The 20,347-nt window shown below is 39.8% G+C and overlaps 1 protein-coding gene across 1 annotated transcript in view; it reads left to right on the top strand.

Moving 5' to 3' along the window:
- LOC136867374 (glutamate receptor ionotropic, kainate 2) overlaps positions 1-20,347 on the top strand; it is a 207,890-nt gene that overhangs the window by 84,036 nt on the left and 103,507 nt on the right. Inside the window, exons 6-7 of the mRNA XM_067144550.2 lie at positions 13,645-13,786; positions 19,924-20,091. Coding sequence (XP_067000651.2) covers positions 13,645-13,786; positions 19,924-20,091 — 310 coding nt within the window. The remainder of the gene's footprint in view (positions 1-13,644; positions 13,787-19,923; positions 20,092-20,347) is intronic.

The raw sequence follows: 20,347 nt of genomic DNA, 5'->3' as shown, positions 1-20,347 counted from the left end.
AATGAAGACGGGACAAACACCGAAGTCTAGAGCCAGAGGAATTAACCAATGAAATTTAAAATCCCTGACCCGGCAGGGAATTGAACCCGTGACCAGTTGGACCAAAGGCCAGAATGCTAACCATTTAGTCATGGAGCAGAACCATAATGAGGTATATTTAGGAATCAACATGACCAATATGGCGTGAGAGTAAAACAGCTGACCTGCGATCTAAAATCAAATTCCTTTTATTTTGGGGAGGGACGGCGCAAATACTTGCATGCACTGGTCTTCAACTTGAACTTCTTCTTCTTCTTCTTCTTCTTCTTCTTCTTCTTCTTCTTCTTCTTCTTCTTCTTCTGGTGCTGTGTGCTCACAGAATTCTGGTGACAAACTTGAAGTGAAATGAAAATCCACAGCCTGTTTCCAGTCATTTGACCGGGTCAGGAGTGGAATAAATGAATCCCATCTAACGACGAGGAAAGGAAATGTGCCGGCTGCCGAAGCCTGTCACACTCACTCCTCCGGGGCAATAATAAATGACTGACAAATGACATGAAATGTTAATGAAGAATGTTGCTGGAATGAAAAATGACAGGAATAACCGCAGTACCCGGAGAAAAACCTGTCCTGCTTCCGCTTTGTCCGGCAGAAAATAAATCTCACATGGAGTGACCGGGATTTGAACCACGGTATCCAGCAGTGAGAGGCCGGCGCGCTGCCTCCTGAGCCACGGAGGCTCTGACAAACACGATTTTTTTTTTCTTGTTTCAGAGTTGCCGGATGTGAATGTCGGGTCACTGTCGGAGGTTTAGCGCCCACGCTAAACTCCTCCGCTTGCGTCCACATGTCGTTTATATGACTGCTTGTATCAGATTGTATTGTCATTTTCGAAGATGTGACAGAAATGGTCCTGCTTTCCTGCTTTTTATAAATATCGAAGTCTTCACATAATTTTCTAGATTGATGGACTACCTCTTCATTGGCGATGAGATCTATCCATGAGATCATGTTCTTCGATACATCCACAAATCAAAAGCCACCAGTCAGTTCAGGTCGAAGCATTTTAAATGTCCATCCTTCGACACTGTAAACTAGCAACACATCACATTTCACCGCGTGCCAATGAATTTCGAAGCGGAGGTCAAAGATTGAAACAAGGTGTCTTACTTCCAGAAACATAAGCCTTGCATAAGAATCCAAGGAGAGGAAATCAAAACCCTGAGATATGTCGATGATATTGTTATTTTATCTGAATCTTCAGAAGACCTGGAGAAATTACTGAATGGTATGGAACAGAGTCTTGGAGATGGAATACAAGACGAAAATAAATAAGTCCAAAACGAAATTAATGGAGTACATTCGAACGAAGTCAGGTGACTCAGGAAATGTTAGGAAATGAAATCCTAGAGGACGTAGATGAATTCTGTTAATTGGGTAGTAAAATACTATGCCAGAAGTAAAAGGATATGAAATGCAGACTAGCACAAGCAAGGAAGTCCTTCCTTAAAGAAATAAACTTGCTCATTTCGAATATTGATGTAGGAATTAGAAACACGTTTTTGAAGACTTTTGTCTGTGCGAGGCATTGTATGGAAGTGAAAAATAGAAAATAACTAGCTCAGAAAGAAAGAAAATAGCAGATTTGGACATGTGGTGTTACAGAAGAATGTTGAAGGTCAGATGGGTAGATCGAATCACGATAGAAGACATACTCAATGGAATTGATGAGTGAAGACCAATTTTGCTAAATTTAACGAGAAGAAGAGATATAATGATAGGACACATCTTAAGACACCCGGAACTTATTCAGTTGGTTCTTGAGGGAAGTGTACGCGTGGCAACGGTAGGAATATGATAAGCAGATTAGATCAGATGTAGAATGTAGTAGTTAAGTAGATATGAAAAGGTTAGCACAGGATAGGGTGACATGGAGAGCTGCATCAAGCCACTCTATGGACTGATGGCTCAAACAACAACAACAACAACAACAACAAGCTTTAAAATTCCGGTTCTGATTTCGATTTCAACATCGAGATCCAATTCCTGCGTTAACCAGCTTCTTTTATACCTGAATTCAGTCACATTTTCAATGGCTTTTCCCTACAAGGTAATGGCACAGTTGATGATTTCTGCTTACTGATTACTATGATATTTTCTGAATGTTTGCTGTATTCTAAAGTCAAACACTAATCTGTTACGGTACTTGCTTCAGTTTTTAAAATAATAAGCATTTCTCAAGATGATAAAATCAAGAAGTTTTCTGCATTGCCGATGGAGGCAGCACTTGCGGAATTATAACAATGATCGATAGAGGGAAGAATGAAGCAGAAATTATTGATCCAACCGTTGTCCGCCGTTGTCCAAATAGTTGATTGTCTTCAGTCTCTCAGCCGAGTGACGTGGACAATAAGAAAAAAATATTTATCAACCAAGCATCCTTTCCTTCCTTGAGTCGTATAACCTGAAAATTACCGTGACTGGACACCTCCTTGGTGCGAGAGCAACAATTCCGAAATATTTCATGACATGGCGACAGAAATATCAACTGTCGAGAAATCTGCAAGAGAAGAGAGTCGTCTCAATAATCAAATACTCAGACTGTTGAGGCGCTGGCCCTCTGATCCCAACTTGACAGGTTCGATCCTGGCTCAGTCCGGTGGTATTTGAAGGTGAGCAAATACGTCAGCCTCGTGTCGGTATATTTACTGGCACGTAAAAGAGCACCTGCGGGACTAGATTCCGGCACCTCAGCGTCTCCGAAAACCTTAAAAGTAGTCAGTGGAACGCAAAGCAAATAACATTATTAATAATTAAATACTCCGTCTCGATTCTTCAACATCATTTATATTTAACATGGTTATTTTTAACCTACATTATTGTTCAAAAACGGATCATCCTCCCTCGAAATTTTGACTGTTGCTACTCTCGAAAATGATCTACGAAATAAAATAAATTTCATTTATTTTCCTACGTGGTAATTACGTATTACTATTTTTTTGTTTTTTGCTGGTTGCTTTACGTCGCACCGACACAGACAGGTCTTATGGCGACGATGGGACAGGGCAGGGCTAGGAGTGGGAAGGAAGTGGCCGTGGCCTTAATTAGGGTACAGCCCCAGCATTTGCCTGGTGTGAAAATGGGAAACCACGGAAAACCATCTTCAGGGCTGCCGACAGTGGGGTTCGAACCTACTATCTCCCGCATACTGGATACTGGCCGCACTTAAGCGACTGCAGCTATCGAGCTCGGTAATTACGTATAACAGTTTTTATAACAAAATAATATAACTATAGATTGTGGTAGTGAAGAACTGTATGTTTTTAACAAACGGTACCCAGGTGAAAAGAGGCAATATGACTCACAGTAGGCCTACTTACCAGAAACAGGAGAATTTATAGATCTAGGGCTGTGTTCAAGGGAGCCATTACACTCACTTAATTGATAAAAGTAGAAGCGTGACGAGACTCTCGTCACTTACCGCTAATTATAAATCCGATGTGTAAGGAGGAGAGCCTTATTATCACGGGAATATTAGGTAGATTAATGTTTAAATGACTGAAATAACATCGAGGTTATCGGACCGAAGTTATCGTCCCCAAGTCTAACCTAATGGAAACATTAAAAGTTTGTAGGATGTTACGAGGCTTGAATCAAGGATTGAATTTTTCAGGAAAAGTAAAGGGTATACAAAACAATTGGTAAGCATACAGTATTCGTGGCTAAGAAACAACTTAGAAACATAAACGGATATTCTATTAAATAAGGACGGTAAGAAAGTATGAAAGAGAATATTAAATGTATACAGAAATGGATAGTATTGCACTGGTGAATATAAGTCATGTCGAACGGAACGAGCACTTCAGATGACTGTAAAGATGTGGGGATAGTGTTCGAAATCTACAGTAGTGCAAAAGGTTTCGAAAGGATTGGAGTTTACGCTACTTATTTTAGATGAGAAATTTTTAGTTGGTGAAGTACAAGAATTACTACGAAATGAACGAAAAGGAAAATCTAGAGCGATTTCAGATGTAATCAATGAATTTGAAAGTAAAAAGATAAGAATAACATTATCTTTGAATGCATAGTGGAAATATAAGATTTTCGACAGAGCCAGATTAAGGTCAGACTCTGGAGCAGGTCACAGAATATATACATATATCGGGCACAATATCGAGTTTGGGAAGAAAGGAAGTAACAAGGAGAGTAAGTCTGAGTTGAAGTACTTTTGTAAAGATCTTCACCATCTTGAAAAGTGAAAACACATCAGTTAACCTCAAGAGAAGTTATTCAATCCTTGTGTCCTCCCAGTCACTGCGCATGTTATGGAAACAGAGGTGCTAACTCACCATAACGCCAGAAGACTACGAGTTATGCAACTGGCCATGGAGAGGAGAATGTTTAAGATCCCACTTCGGGACAGAACACCAAACAAACAAATCCGCAGAAGAACCTGCGCGACCGACGTGATGCGGTGTACTACCACACTCAGGTGGAAATGGGCAGGGCATGCTGCGAGGTAGAATGGAAGCCTGTGGACCAGGACACTGATGAGGTGTCAACCTAGGACATCAAGATGCAGTGTTGGGGACTACATCTACAACTGGCTGATGACATTACAAAGACTGGAGGGGAGAATTGGTTCCAGTTATCAACTGATCAAACTAAATAGCAGGATGACAACAGCTGATGAAGACCTCTGTTAGATCCAGCAAGCAAGACATATACAAAGTTATGGTCAAACGACTAAGTATTTGGGCAGTGGGATGCTTGATCTTGTTGAGACTCCACTAAGAATTCAGAAATGGAATGATGACAAGTGATAATATAATGGTAGTAATAATGGAGAAATATATGAAGAAGAACCCGGCAAGGTCAGGGATTTTTACCTGGATCTGAGGACTGGTGAGATAGTGGCCCCGGTCTAGATATCCAAGAATAACGGCCGAGAGGATTCATCGTGCTGACCACATGACACCTCGTAATTTTCAGGCCTTCGGGCTGATCAGCGGTTGGTTGATAGGCCAAGGCCCTTCAAGGGCTGTAGTGCCAGGGGGGTTTATGAAGAAGAAAGTAATAAAATGGAGCATCGCTTCGATCGATCTGAATAAAGATTTTGGTTCGATCTGTAGACTAGCTATCGTCTGTAAGTTCAGTCAGATCGGAATATTCGTAATGTAAACGTTCTATCAAAATGAAGGTTCGGCGTAATAGTGGAGGAAATATTAGAAAATACAGTGTCTCAAACAGTGTTACAATTTGTCACAAATATTACAAATCCACAGCCTGTTTCCAGTCATTCGACTGGGTCAGGAATGGAATAAATGAAGCCCACATCTAGCGGTGAGGATAGGAATTGTGCCGCATTCCAGTAACCGGAGAAAAACCTGCCCAACCTCCGCTTTGTCCATCACAAATCTCATACGGAGTGACCGGGATTTGAACCACGGAACCCAGCGGTGAGAGACCGGCGCGCTGCCGCCTGAGCCACGGAGGTTCTACTAAGGCTTATTCACTATATCTTCCAGAAAACTTCGTGGAAGGATTTTCTCAGTGTCTCAAAATCCAACATAAGCCAACATTAACGATACATAAAATGTTTAAGACGCATCTACAAGTTATTAGAAGAACTTTACGTCTAGGAATGGTAACAACCACCAATGTCAGATGGCTAAAGTAAGTAAAGAGACCAAAAGTTGCTTTGATTAGTATTAAAATATTGGATAGAAAGATTCCCAATATCGAATAGAAATTTCACGAAATCGTATTTCAGTCGGTAGTTAAAGCAAAGCTGTTACGAACAACAGAAAGATCAACACCAAAACCAACTAAAATGAGGGCTAGTGGGTGGATGAAGTGAGGAAACATACAAATGATACAATTGAAGAAGCGATTTATCAAGGGATGATAGGAAATTGTGTATGAACGTGGTTTTAAGAGTAAATGCTATAGGAAAACAATGAGGACAGAATATAACGAAAAGGGAACACTACCATCTTTCTGTAAGGTAATTAAAATTAAGACAATAAGGAAAAAATATTAAAACGGAAGTGAGAGGGATAATTTGTCTGTAAATGGAAGCATAAAAGTTAAGAAAGGAATATGGAAAATCAATTCATTTAATACCTTAAATATATAGAAGTAAGACCTCGGCCAAAAGATGCCAAAATGAGAAAACCTAAGCGATTAATACATAGATGAGAAAGGTATATGTAGAACTGAAAATGAACTTTACACTGTTGTTAAATTATTAAACAAAAAATGTTAGAAACCAAGAAGAAGAGCCAAACCATAAACTTTCAACCGAGGAATATGAGAAAGTAAACCAAAAGGAAGTGAAAACAACGGTCATACATGTAGCAAGCATTAAGAATATGCACGAGGAGGTATCCCTGTGTCTTAGTTCAAGTCAGGGAAATATAATACTCTATTGTAAGTTTGATCGTTTTTTTTGTTTGTTTTTTTTTTTTGTTTTACGTCGCACCGCCAACGGCCGTAGCCGTGTTGAAACACCGGATCCCGTGAGATCTCCGAAGTTAAGCAACATTGGGCGTGGCCAGGAGTTGGATGGGTTGCCACGCGCTGTTGTTGGGGGGTAAGTGAATGGAGGAGAGGAAAGGAACTAACCACCCTACCGCACGTAAACTCCGGCTCAGGAACACCTCTGCGGAGGTTCGGACCTGCCTTCGGGCAGAATAACCCTTACCTTACCTTACGTCGCACCGACACAAATAGGTTTTATGGCGACGATGGGACAGGGAAGGGCTAAGAGTGGGAAGGAAGTGGTCGTGGCCTTAATTAAGGTACAGCCCCAGCATTTGCCTGGTGTGATAATGGGAAACCACGGAAAACCATTTTCAGGGCTGCCGACAGTGGGGTTCGAACCTACTATCTCCCGAATACTGGATACTGGCCGCACTTAAGCGACTGCAGCTATCGAGCTCGGTGTAAGTTTGATCAGTTATCAAGGATACGTCTAAGAAAAGTCATATATGAATGTAATGATTTTAATTATATTATTATTTTACTGTTTGGTGTATATTTAACATATTTTTAACTATAAATAACAAACTGCTTTTAACAGTAATAATTGAAATAGCTAGTAGCTAGTCATCACTGACTAAAAGAGAACGGTATTTTATTTATTTATTTATTTATTTACTGAGCTAGTTGGCGGTGAAGTTAGGGGCGCACAGCTGTGAATTTGCATTCGGGAGACAGTGGGTGCGAACCACACTGTTAGCAGCCCTGAAGATGGTTTTCCGTGGTTTCCTTATCTCGCCTAGTACGCCTCATTTTGGTGCTGCCATTGGTTTTTGGTGTTCCCTTATAACCGCATAACCTTTGGTGGTGGTATTTGAGGATCCAACCAGCCTCTGGACTGATGACCTAACAGACCCATTTTCACACCCGGCAAATGCTAGGACTGTAATTTAATTAAAGCCACGACCGCTCCCTTGCCACTCCTAGCTCTTTCCTGTCCCATCGTCGGCATAAGACCTATCTGTGTCAGCACGACGTAAAACAAATTGTAGAAATAAAATATATTTATTTATTTATTTATTTATTTATTTATTTATTTATTTATTTATTTATTTATTTATTTATTTATTTATTTATTTATTTATTTATTTATTTATTTATTTATTTATTTATTTATTTATTTATAATTTGGCCAGAATTATTCAACATGACTTTGTCTCTAAAAAGCTTTAGAATTTGCTTCCGTAAAGACTCAGAAACTTCGTAACTGCGACCAACAACAGAAAATGAGGAAATGGCTTCCGAAATTAAAAAAACTATATTAGTTGTTAACGGTCCTTGTTTTAACTGAACTCAAGAATGCCACCCAGAATATAGTTAGGTCCTTATTATAGCCGAACTCGATAACGTCACCCAAAATGTAGCTAAACGCTGGCAAGATGAGTGTAGGCGCCAGACTGGCATCGCCATAGCACAGCCGTCAGATCATTCATTAGTAATAGGAAGGTGAAGAAATATCAGAACAAGGACGGAAGAGAAAATAACTCTAGGTCCTTGACGAAGTTGTTTACTCGGTAATATTATGGACCCAAGGGAAAACAAGAGACGTGTGTGTGTGTGTTTGAGAGAGAGATAGGAGCAGACAGATAGACAGACATATAGGTAGAGAGACGAAGAGATGTTAAAGCTCGCCATTACCTGAAAATCAGATACTATATGGACAAGAAATTTGTATTCGAAATAAAATGTATGGAGGAAGTATTTTTATAAGACGTTCTACGCATTGATTTCGAGAATGTTAACTTTTAATTTGAGTTAAGATAATAACTTAAAACGTAAGTAATTTTATGTTTGTCAGCCTTTCTCATATTACTGGGCTTTGACCGACTTTGATCTCGCAGGTGATGTTTATCGAGGTGTATTCTAGGCGTCAAACAGTGTTCCCAGTACAGTTAGCACACAACGTTACTGTGGTTTTAAAATTCAATTATATAGACGTTAGTACCCTTTAAACAACAATTATCATCATCATCATCATCACCATCTCCTAATCTTAAATTACTGTAAATTTATATTCATGTTTAAGACAAGTATCCATGGTTCAAAATTATCTATCACTTCTAAAAAACATAACTTAAACTTCCACTCGAATGTAATCATTTTCAGATCCTCCTTGCAACTTTGTATTTCTCAGAAAGTGACTAAAAAGTCAAATATGAAGGTCCCTGGAAGAGTGAAAGGTAAAGACTTTCACTATCCATAACCCCGGTGTTGGCGTAGGCTGATTAAACCTCAGGACCATATACCTCACCAGAAGTGGAATTCTCATTTCTAAACTTTTCGAATTCCTGGCGGGGAATCAAACCCACATCCATCTCGGTGAGCCGAGCACGCTTTTATGACCTCGGCTAGATAGCTCCTATTTTTTTCACGGTGTAACGTATAAAATATAATGTTATAAACATGACAGCATAGTATCACACCAGCTTGTTGAACTTAGAATGTTAAATGGCAATGGCCGTGTAGGATGCGTGAGTTTGAAGACTTCTTCGGGCAAACTTAAAATAGTTTACCTTCCGTAACGTGAGTCAGTACATTTATTCAAATGGTTCACAAGGGGGACTTGTGTATTATCTCGATTAAACCCATAACATAAAACGGTCACAGAAAAGCGCGTAGCCAGTATCAACCGATGGAGGGAGGGGTTTTACGGTTACAAAATGATGATAGAACATAATGAAGGTGCGTGTGCATGTGTGATGCGTGCATGTGTATCATTATAAGGAAAGTGATACAAGTAAATTATGTTGATGTTCATACTGCAGTACACTACGAAATCTTACATCATTAACATACATAACAAAAGCAATATTATCACGGCGAATAGTTTTACAGCAAATGGTATGTTAGGTTATAATCTAAAATCGAAATTTCGGGGATTCACGAACATTTATTCAAGAAATGTGTTGGCCTTACAATTATGCCTCTGCGAATGTTCAAAAGAGCCAACACAATGAGTCGACTTTCACTTGCTTCTGTTTATTTTCAATTTAAAACGTCCATGTGTGTATGTGGGGGGGGGGGCGGTGTCCAAACCCAAGTAACCCCCCTTCCCTACGCCCCTGGTCACAGATAAAATGGAACATATGTTTGCATAATTACTATAAAGATAGTTTTCATTCCTTGGAAATAGGATTATTGAACATTTTTACGTTAAAATGAAGTTCGTTTACAATATTCCAATGATAACAATTATCCAAATCATCCTGCAACCTGTTTGCTTCGTTAAGATCATCGTCATCATGTTCAGCTCATTATTAAATAACAGACATCGTGAATATTTCGCAAGATCAGGCAAGCCATTAATAAAACAAAGGTCCAAGGTTTTAACTATGAAATATCCGTAAATGAAATGGCGTATGGCTTTTAGTGCCGGGATATCCCAGGACGGGTTCGGCTCGCCAAGTGCAGGTCTTTCTATTTGACGCCCGTAGGCGACCTGTGCGTCGTGATGAGGATGAAATGATAATGAACACTACAGATACACCCACCCCCGTGCCATTGGAATTAACCACTTAAGGTTAAAATCCCCGACCCGGCCGGGAATCGAACACAGGTCTCTCTGAACCGAAGGCAAGTACGCTGACCGTTCAGCCAACAAGTCGGACGAAATATTCGTGAATTATCTGGAATTGAGATTAGTTAAAATCCATTTAAATGCATAATATGCGTGTGAAGACCTGTACTGACTGTTATGGTGCTATATTACAAACGGCTCATAAAATGAACAGTTGGTGAAATGATGACCTCGTCGTACTAAATGGCGTGTAATTTGCGGTACAGAAATCGTTTAGTCCGACTTTTGGAATTACAAGTTGTTAAATACTCAAATACTCGCATTTTGACTCCATCATGCTCAGATACGTTTTCAGAAAGTGTATCTATACTTTGTACTCCTAGGACATTCATGACTATTGATAGAATTTTTGAAATACTGAGAAGAATAAGTTGCCAAAAGATAAAGTCCAAGTTCCTTCTGCTCTGGTTAGAGAAACTCTACAAAAGAATCTTATCGATGTTGTTTATATCAAGCGACCACTCACCGACAGCAGGAAAAATGCACTGCAGTATGTTCTTGAGGTCCGCGGTTTCCAAATTGTCTTTGATCAAATTCTGTTGAGAAGTACTCTTGATTTTATTGTAATCTGATAGGTGCTTTCTACTCGAGGATATGGACCAGAAATTCGTCATGATATTTTATTTACACTCTATATCGCCCAATTGAACTTGAGGAGGGTAAATTAGAAACGTATTTATTTAAAGTTAATTATAAGTAGGTCCAGAGGTTCCTTTGGATGTATATAACTGCCACAGTAACTTAAATTTATCAGTTAATAACAGAGAATAGAACACATAAAAGAAAGTAAAATACGAGGCAGTGGCAATAGAAGACCCACTGCACTTTGCCGTACAATGATGTGGATCCTGACGAATGTCAGCTGTAAATCTACTGTCCCGAATATGCACTTGACTCATGTGAACAATGGACTTGGCCAAGTATGAGTGAACATTAGATTTTAAAATTCTCGGCAGTAAGCAAGCAGCTGAGTATGATTTATCCCTGATTCTTAACCACTCTGCGGCCTTGTAGAAATATGTTATATAACAAACTTTACGAATATTGAAAACAAAACGCACACGGGCATTCTGAACCCACTGGAGTTTGGTACTACTTTTCTGAGATATCACTGTAAATTCCAGCACCGTAATTCAAAATACGAAATGCAATGTTTTGTATCAACATTTTTCTCGCTGAAAAAAGGAAAATACGGAACGTTTTTACGAATCTGATGCAAAATACAAGACACTTTCTTGACCAAATGTTTGGCACGAAAGGACCAGCAAAGTCCTAACACATTCCTGACACTTGACTAAAACTTGATACTGATACTTGGCTGATAATTGTGGAATATCTCAATTGAAATTTTTTTATACTTTCCTTCGATATACCAGAAACATAACCACGATTTTTTCATCTAATGACAAATTATGATATAGTGTGTATTGATGTACTTTTTCCGTATCTATATTTTTTTTGTTACAGGTTGCTTTACGTCGCACCAACGCAGATAAGTCCGATGGCGACAATGGGATAGGAAAGGGCTAGTAATGGGAAAGAAGCAGCCATGACCTTGGTTAAGGAACAGCCCCAGCATTAGCCTGGTGTGAAAATGGGAAACAACTGGAAACCATCTTAAGGGCTGCCAACAGTAGGGTTCGAACCCACTTTCTCCCGAATACTGGATACTGGCCGCACTTAAGCGACTGCAGCTATTGACCTCGGTAGTTTTATTTTACTAATAGAATACATTCATTAACACGGTTCACAGGAAAATGATACTAGACCTGTAAATCATTGGCGTACGTATGGTGTCACGTGTGGTGTAAAGTTGCAGGCAGATTGTTTATATACAGTGAAAACAAAAGGTGGAAGAGAGATTGTCAGACCTAGCTGAGTCAGGCATTACGACCTCTTACTTACTTACTGTATGTCAGGCTCCTTACTTTCGTCTTTTCAATGGCAGCATTCCTTTTTCCTTGTCAGTCGTTGAGCCTTGTGACGGGTGTTGAACAGACGTACCTCGTGGTAGGGATGCCATATCACCAACCTAAGAAAAGAGGACCAGCAACCTGAAAAAAAGAGGGCACAGTCTACCGATGGAATCACTGCACCTTAATCTCTTTTACCGGCTTTGTCATTGATGTCCTTTCTCATTCCCCTATGTCACTCCTACTTTTCAGAAGATGAAATCTTCTGTACAAGTATTTTGTTCTCCAACAAATAGTGATGAAACTGGGTGCAACTTAAATGTTTGAAGTTATACTGCAAACACACCGCACTTTTCACAGTCTCAACTGTGAACCTGTTTCTGTCCTTGGTCCACTGTGAATTATCAACGAAAATATTCGCTCTGTGTTTGCATTTTAACTTGGAATACAAAAGAAAAGATCGTATTTACTGCAAAATAATACTTCACAAAACTTTCATCATTCAATTTATACACGATTTATGCACACACACAACCTCTAACCAACGCTGTGCTAGAAAGGTAACGGAAGCAAACACCAGTTGTAAACAAAAAGTGCTGCTTATTGAAATGAGGCGGTGAAGTTGATAACTACACACAGCATGAATTTTTAATCATTTTTAAAAACCTCCCAAAAATAGGACATTTGTCAAGTTATTCGAAAATCCGACCGGACGCTTTCCGTGCTGTTAAAGGAGAACATGTCCGAAAAAATGAGGACATATGGCACCCTACCTCGTGGTGCACTTGCTTTTGTACTCAGTGACGAGGAGATGGTTCTGCATGGAATGGCTGCTCATACGTCGTTGTTGTCCAGCACTGAATTGACGAGTGATCTGCTCCACTGTGGCCTGTCTGTTCGCAATTACGATCCGAGCTAGCCGACGGCGACCCCTGTCATCCACATGTAATCCACGACAGTTGACCCTGGAGGCGGTGGAATACTCATTCGGGAGATAGTGGGTTCGAACCCAACAGTCGGCAGCTCTGAATGTGGTTTTTCGTGGTTTCTCACTTAACACCAGGCAAATGCCGGGGCTGTACCTTAATTAAGGCCACGGTCGATTCTTTCCCACTCCTAACCCTTTCCTATCCCACCGTCGCCATGAGATCTATCTGTGTCGATGTGACGTAAAGCAAATTGTTAAAAAAGAAATATACAAATGTAATAAATGATTCCATTAGAGGATAGCTGCCCCTTTAGATTAATCTTGATAACATATTGATTCCATAAAAAGCAGACAGTTTCTTCAAAATATTTTTGAATTTTTGTTCGAGTGAGGCTGTATCTTCACAGCAACACTTATGCAAGGGCAGCTATCATTTTTCTATTCTCTCTCTCTTAAACTCACACTTTTCTAGTATTGTAAGTACATAAAGGCAACGATGTTTGTAACTCTACTAGCCCCGGTTGGACTTCTGGTGAGCAACCCGCAAAACAATTCAGAGCTAGAGGGTGATAGAATGTAGGAGATTAATAGGCACTGACTACAAGCTAACTGCGGGTACTGACCATCTTTACGGTGAGTCCAGAATTGAATATTATCATGCTGAAGTTTCAGTATTCTAAATGAGTCCATGGTGTTTGTTCCAGACCAACTCTAAAAGAGATAAAAAAGTCCTCGGAGACAAAGATCATCCTGGATTGTGATCCCGAGGACATTTTGGATATCCTTCGAGCCGCCGACAGCGTAAACATGATGGACGAGTACTGCAGTTATTTCATCACCTCACTGGTAAGCTAGCCAATTAACTGTGAAGGCAATCATGTTATTTTACTAGCTAATACTTCTTCATTGTTATGTTATTTGAAACGTTACCCAATAGATCACTGAGCACAGTCTGCTGACAGAAATGTCCTTCCCATTAATGAATTATATTTATTTATGTCTTTCTGTACATGGCGGGGCTCAGGCTATGAAGCCTGCTATTATGCCAAACCATATAATTATGCACCTGCCTAAACATAATATACTGAACATTATAACTACTTAAAAAATAAGTTAATTATAATTTAAAGTTAATGTGAAATGTAATTTGTATGAAATGTAAAGCATCATAAAAATTATTTTAACATTTTAAAATTAATTTAGAATATTTACTATTATTAAAGCTATATCTCGAAAAATATAAACTATAATGTTTCTAACCTTACATTGACATTTTATTCATTTAACTTAATAATCTAAAATTTAAGGGTACTTCTAAGAGTAAATCAATTTGAGCGTAGGTAAAATTTCCAGCACATTCTTCTGAATAGCTTTAGGTTGCTTATGTCTCTAATTTCAGCCGGGAGAGAATTCCAGGAACGTATGGTCCCCGGTACAAATGACTTGTTATACATACTACTGTGATGAGTGGGGATGGACAGCAGGATTTGTACTGATGACCTTGAGGGTGTTCTGCCTGAGGGAGAGACGTAGTTGAAATCTATTCTCAGATAGTCTGGTTTACCTGTTCGCAGTATTTTGTGAAGAAGAGAAACAGCATGGTACTTACGTCTATCACATAATCTTAACCAGGACAGCTGATGGAGGAATGGGCTGATGTGGGAATGGAGCGGAACATTTAGAATGAATCGAATGCAGGCATTATGCGCCCGTTGAAGTTTAGAACCAAGTGAACAACTTTTCATTTTAAAAATATTTCACCTCCACCAAGCCCATAATATATGTGGATGAAGGTATTTGAAATTTCCCAAATAAACTAGTATTTCATTCTGTAGTTCATTCGACAAATATTTTTTGATGCATGCCTGCAGGTTAAAGCTCTTATGCGTCAGTAAATACAGGGTATTTCATATAAACCCAGACCGAACGCACGGTGTTTAGACTCTGGGCTACGGTAGCTGCAGTATGGGAGGCGCGCGCATAGTTCTTGACCTTGCAAGCAGCCTGCACGTGTTCGACCTGGCAAGCATGAGTCGCCAGTCTGAATCTCAGCTGTTAACATGGTGAGACAGTTATCATTGCAACTCTGTATTTTCGTATGTAAAAGTTCTGGTTTCATCTTAATGGTCATGTGAACAGCCATAACTCTCGCTATTGTGTGCAGAAAATCCTAATTGTGTTTATGAACTCCCTCATAATGATAGGAAGATTGGTGTTTGGTGTGTTGTTAGTGCAAGACGAATAATTAGGCCTATTTTTTTCGAGACGACAGTAAATGCAGAGACGTATCAAGATTACATTTTGACACCGTTCTTCCATCGCTTAACGGGAGAAAAAAAAATCGTGGGGGATGGTTTCAATAAGATTCAGCTCCTGCTCATACAGCAGAAGAGTCCCTTCTTACAATCTCGGAAGTGTTTGCTAACAGAGTGATCAGTGTTGGTCTATTTTCCCCCCTGTTTTTCAGATCTAACATTGTGTGATTTTTACTTGTGGGGTAAACTGCCTCCCCACGTTGACGTGGTAGGGAGGTTTGCGCGTCCCAATGAAGCAGGTAGCCGAGCTGCACATGCAACCATATCGGATAGGTATAGTTGGGGACAAATCATGACGACCTCGCCTCACACCACTACTTTCCAGCGGCAGCTCGGTGTCTATTAGCGACTTATAGGATTTACTACCTCTACTGCAGCCAGAGTTGCCAAATCGGCTACTGCACTCTATACGAAGAAAGGGTAAATACTACAGAGAGTCAGGAAGAAAGTGATTTGGCAGCCTCTCCAAAACAAACAAGGATCACTTAGAACTCGTTAACTCAGCAGGATGCCGGGTGTGATCGACTACTGGCTTCCAGCTCGCTTCTAGGAACTGAGGCCGTCTTGATTTGTCCCCAACTGTATCTGTCGAGAGACCAGACGAGGGATTCATCGAAGGGGATGTAGCAACCTTTCGAAAGTTGCAAGGGCGGGAGTCTAGATGATTGACTGATATGGCCTTGTAATAATACTCAACATGGCTTAGCTGTGTTGATATTGCTACACGGCTATAGCAAAGGGAAACTACAGCCGTAACTAACTCCCGAGGACATGCTGTTCTTTCTGTATGAATGATGTACTGATGATGACTTTCTCCCCGGTAAAATATTCCAGAGATAAAATAGTCCCCCATTCGGATCCCCGGGTGTGAACAACAATAGAGGGGGCAATTATCAGGAAGATTGATACTGACATTCTGCGAGTCGGAGCGTGGAATGTTAGAAGTTTGAATAGTTGTGGTAGGTTATAGAATCTGAAAAGGGAGATGGTTATACTAAAGTTAGATAGATAGATAGATAGATAGATAGATAGATAGATAGATAGATAGATAGATAGATAGATAGATAGATAGATAGATAGATAGATCAAGACCAAGCCTGATCCGGGCTTAAAAACTACGTCACACCACGTGTCTCCCCTCTACAAGTCCATACCTTCCACGCTAATTGCCAGGTGCGAGTTAATCGCTGATACTAAATCTTACCCACATGGCCACGGGCATTTCAAAATCTAGCCACGAGACTTCTAGAGTTACAGGACGGTTGAAACTCTTTGTCAACAGGAATTTCCTCTTGCCTGTCACAATTTCTTCTAAACTTAGAATTTTTCCAATACTGCCCCAGCTTCTGTATGTCTTCAGTTATAAGATGAAAAACTGAATGTATTTTAAATTCATCAAATCCCACTTATCAATATATATATAAAATAACATCTCCTGACTGACTGACTGACTGACTGACTGACTGACTGACTGACTGACTGACTGACTGACTGACTGACTGACCGACCGACCGACCGACCGACCGACCGACCATCGCCGAGCCAAAACTACTGGACATAAAGAAATGAAATTTTGAGGATACAATTATATTATAATGTAGGTGCTGACTAAGGGAGGACTTTTGGATATTCCGTCGCCAAGGGGGTGGAAGGGGAAGATGAAATTTTAAAATGAGTGTATCTATATCTCGAAAACTTAACAGTTCAAAGACGTGAAAATTGGTATTTGGAATGTCCTTTAAAAGCAAGGCAACACAAGTTTTTCTGTTTTTCGGAAAATTCTCTTCAGGGAGGTGAAAAAAGATGAAAAAGGGGTTGAATATTTTAATGAGGCTACTTATATCACAAGAACTGAAGATGTTAGCGTCATGAAAATTGCTATTTCATATCGCCTTTAAAAATAAAGGAACACGTATTTTTTGGTTACTGGATAATCTACTTAAGAGGGGGGTAGAAAGGAGTGACAAAAGAGGTGAACTTTTTAAATTAGAATATCAACAATATATGTCAAAAACATGTTATAAACGTCAGAACTGGTAGCTGGAATCTCTTTCAAAAGTAAAGGAACACGCATAATTTGTTTTCTGAAAATCCACTTAAGGGAAAGTGTTAAAAGGGGTGAATTTTTAAAATGAGCACATCTACAGTATATCTCAAGAAGTAACATATTGCAGACGTGAAAATTGGTATTTTTAATCTTTTAAAAATGGAAAACGCGTATTTTTTGTTTTTGGAGAAACACTTAAGGGGTGGAGATTGTAAAAAGGACTGAAAAATGGGTTGAATTCTTTTTATGAGGATATTTATATCTCAAAAACTGAAGATGTTACAGATATGAAAACTGGTATTTGTAATCTCGTTTAAAAATAAAGAAAATTCAATTAAGGGGGATACACTTTTGTTTTACAATTGGCTTTACGTCGCAACTACACAGACAGGTCTTATGGCGAGGATGGGAGAGGAAAAGGCCTGGGAGTTGGAAAGAGGCGGCCGTGGCCTTAATTAAGACACAGTCCCAGCATTTGCCTGGTGTGAAAAATGGGAAACCACGGAAAACCATCTTCAGTGCTGCCGACAATGGGGTTCGAACCACCCACTATATCCGGATGTAAGGTCACAGCGGCGCGGCCCTAACCGCATGGCCAACTCGCCCGTAAGGGGGGGGGGATAAATGAATTGAAAATGAGTTGAATTCTTTGTTTGAGGACATTTATGTCTCGGAAACGAATGATGTCACGGAAAAGAAAATAACTTTTTGAAGAAATTTTGTATTCATAAGTTTTCTCTTTACTAAATATCGTTCATTCATTTGTGGGTTGGCAATATTTATTTTTTTCTTTCTGCCAGTTTTGAATTTAGCCAATCCAGAATTTCTGTAATTAATTTCTAACCAATCACCGGCTTCTTCTTCGATTTGGTGTGTAACTTTAAGGTAGCCAATTAAAGTAAGAGGGTGTGGCTTGATTATTCATGAAAGGTCTCGGACTTTACCCGAGGGTTTATAAACTTCGGATTTTCACGACTCTTGGCCGCTTGATCAACATCTAACCAAGTGTGTGTATGTGAAGCAGGAGGCGGGAGGTGCCTCTTTCATCAGGCAGCAGCTCTTCAGCAAGGTAATGCTAGCTCCGCAGTTTAATCCGAGGGATAGGTCCGAAACTTTAACGATGTAACCTACTTTTCTGTAAATGTAAATTCTGCCGGCTTATGTAATAATTTCATAGAATCTGTAACTGTAATTCGGGGATAGAGAGTGATCTACCCTCTCGATCTCCCCTTCATATTAGTTTGAGGTGACTACGTTTTGTAACTGATTTTCTCCCTTTCCGTAATGTCTTAAATTATTCTTATACGAGTTACCTCCATAGTTTGGGAATAGCCCTTCTTTCATCGGCCTAGTGCTTCTTAGGTTTTAAGAAGTCACATCGAGGAGTGCAAGTACTCGCCTCCATTCTATTTGTGTGTCGGGCTATTTATTTAACCATTATGAAGGCCCAGTAGGTTGGGTACCAGATACCCCTGTTTCATTCTGTAGGTTGTGCCTTGATGGCAAGTGATTGTAATTGCTGGTATTGCCTCGAGTAGGCTGCAAACTGAGAGCACGGTAGCTCTTTTGAAGTGTTGTAAAAGTGCCTCTGGGAGGCCTGAGATTGTCATTGTTGGAGCCAGTGCTCCGTGTACTAGGGGTTTTTCCGCCCTTTGAACATATTTGTGCTCTTTTGAAATGTTGAGCTGATTGATCAAGAATTCTAAAACTAGGGGCTTCAAGCCCAAGAGAGTTAATGTCCTGAAATTTTGGATCTTTTCAAGTCTTGTTTCTAATTGCTACGTCATTGTTCTATCTCTAAGTGAAAAGTTGTTAATTTTGTTGTTGTTATTGATTGTTGAAACTCAGAAAATATAACCTTGTTACTCTAATTAACTCTAATTCGGTAGTTAGACCCATTCATCCCGGCACCTTCTTTCACCTCTGCTGATCCACAAACCACGGGAACAATAATAATAATAATAATAATAATAATAATAATAATAATAATAATAATAATAATAATAATGGCTTTACGTCCCATTAACTTCTTTTACGGTTTTCGGAGACACCGAGGTGCCGGAATTTAGTTTCACAGGAGTTCTTTTCCGTGCCACTAGATCTACTGACACGAGGCTAACGTATTTGGGCAACTTCAAATACCACCGGACTGAGCTAGGATTGAATCTTCCAAATTGGGGTCAGAAAGCCTGAACCTCAACCGTCTGAGCCACTCAGCCCGATATTCGTGATTTTGGTTTTGTTGTGCACTCATAGATTCGTCTCAGAAAAATGCATCTTCGGTTATAGGCATTCTATCCTATTATGAGTGGAGAAACAATCGTACAAAGAACTTTTACTGAAATGATTTATGTAAGTTATTTTGTACTGATTTGCATTCCACTTTGGTATATTGGAGATGTGAATACAAATTTTGTTGTGAACCCCTGAAAATGTTGTCACGAGCCGCCAATGCTCAATTATATAGTTTATCCAGCCAGTTCTGGAACTTTCATGATCAAGGTTGTACAATGGACGACTTAAGAATGTAGTGTATATTAAAACAAATAATTATTTTGAAGGTGTGTCCAGTTTCCTTGAATTCTATGACTGAAGGTAAATTATCACTGGCCTGTTTCCAGGATGGCCACACCGTGGACTACTCGGAGTTCCGTGACACAGGACCCAACATCACTACAATGCGACTTCTTGATCCATCGAGCCGCATGGTCCAGCATGTCGTTCGAGACTGGATAGATGCGGAGGCGAGAGACGGGAACGAGTTGGATATTACTCCGGAGACCTTGAAGGTGAGTTAGGCAACATTAGGTTTCACACCCTTAAGCGTGAGAGAGCAATATATTTGTAGGAGGTTATATTCGGTCAGGCGAGAGATCGTCCATTCGTGCTGTGTCCGTTGTCCCCTGTTGATTTAGATGATGGGGATGTGGCGGGGTGACTATTCTACGACATTCTTCTATACCACTTGATCTTATTGTGCGATAGCTTAACATAAGGAAATTTTAACCTCAATTCTTGGCATATTTAATTAATGAATTGTGTTTA

This window comes from Anabrus simplex, chromosome 3, assembly GCF_040414725.1.
Source record: "Anabrus simplex isolate iqAnaSimp1 chromosome 3, ASM4041472v1, whole genome shotgun sequence".
In the NCBI taxonomy this organism is placed as follows: Eukaryota; Metazoa; Arthropoda; class Insecta; order Orthoptera; family Tettigoniidae; genus Anabrus; species Anabrus simplex.
Note: the sequence above shows the minus strand (reverse complement) of the source record. Positions and strands in the feature narration are given on the sequence as shown.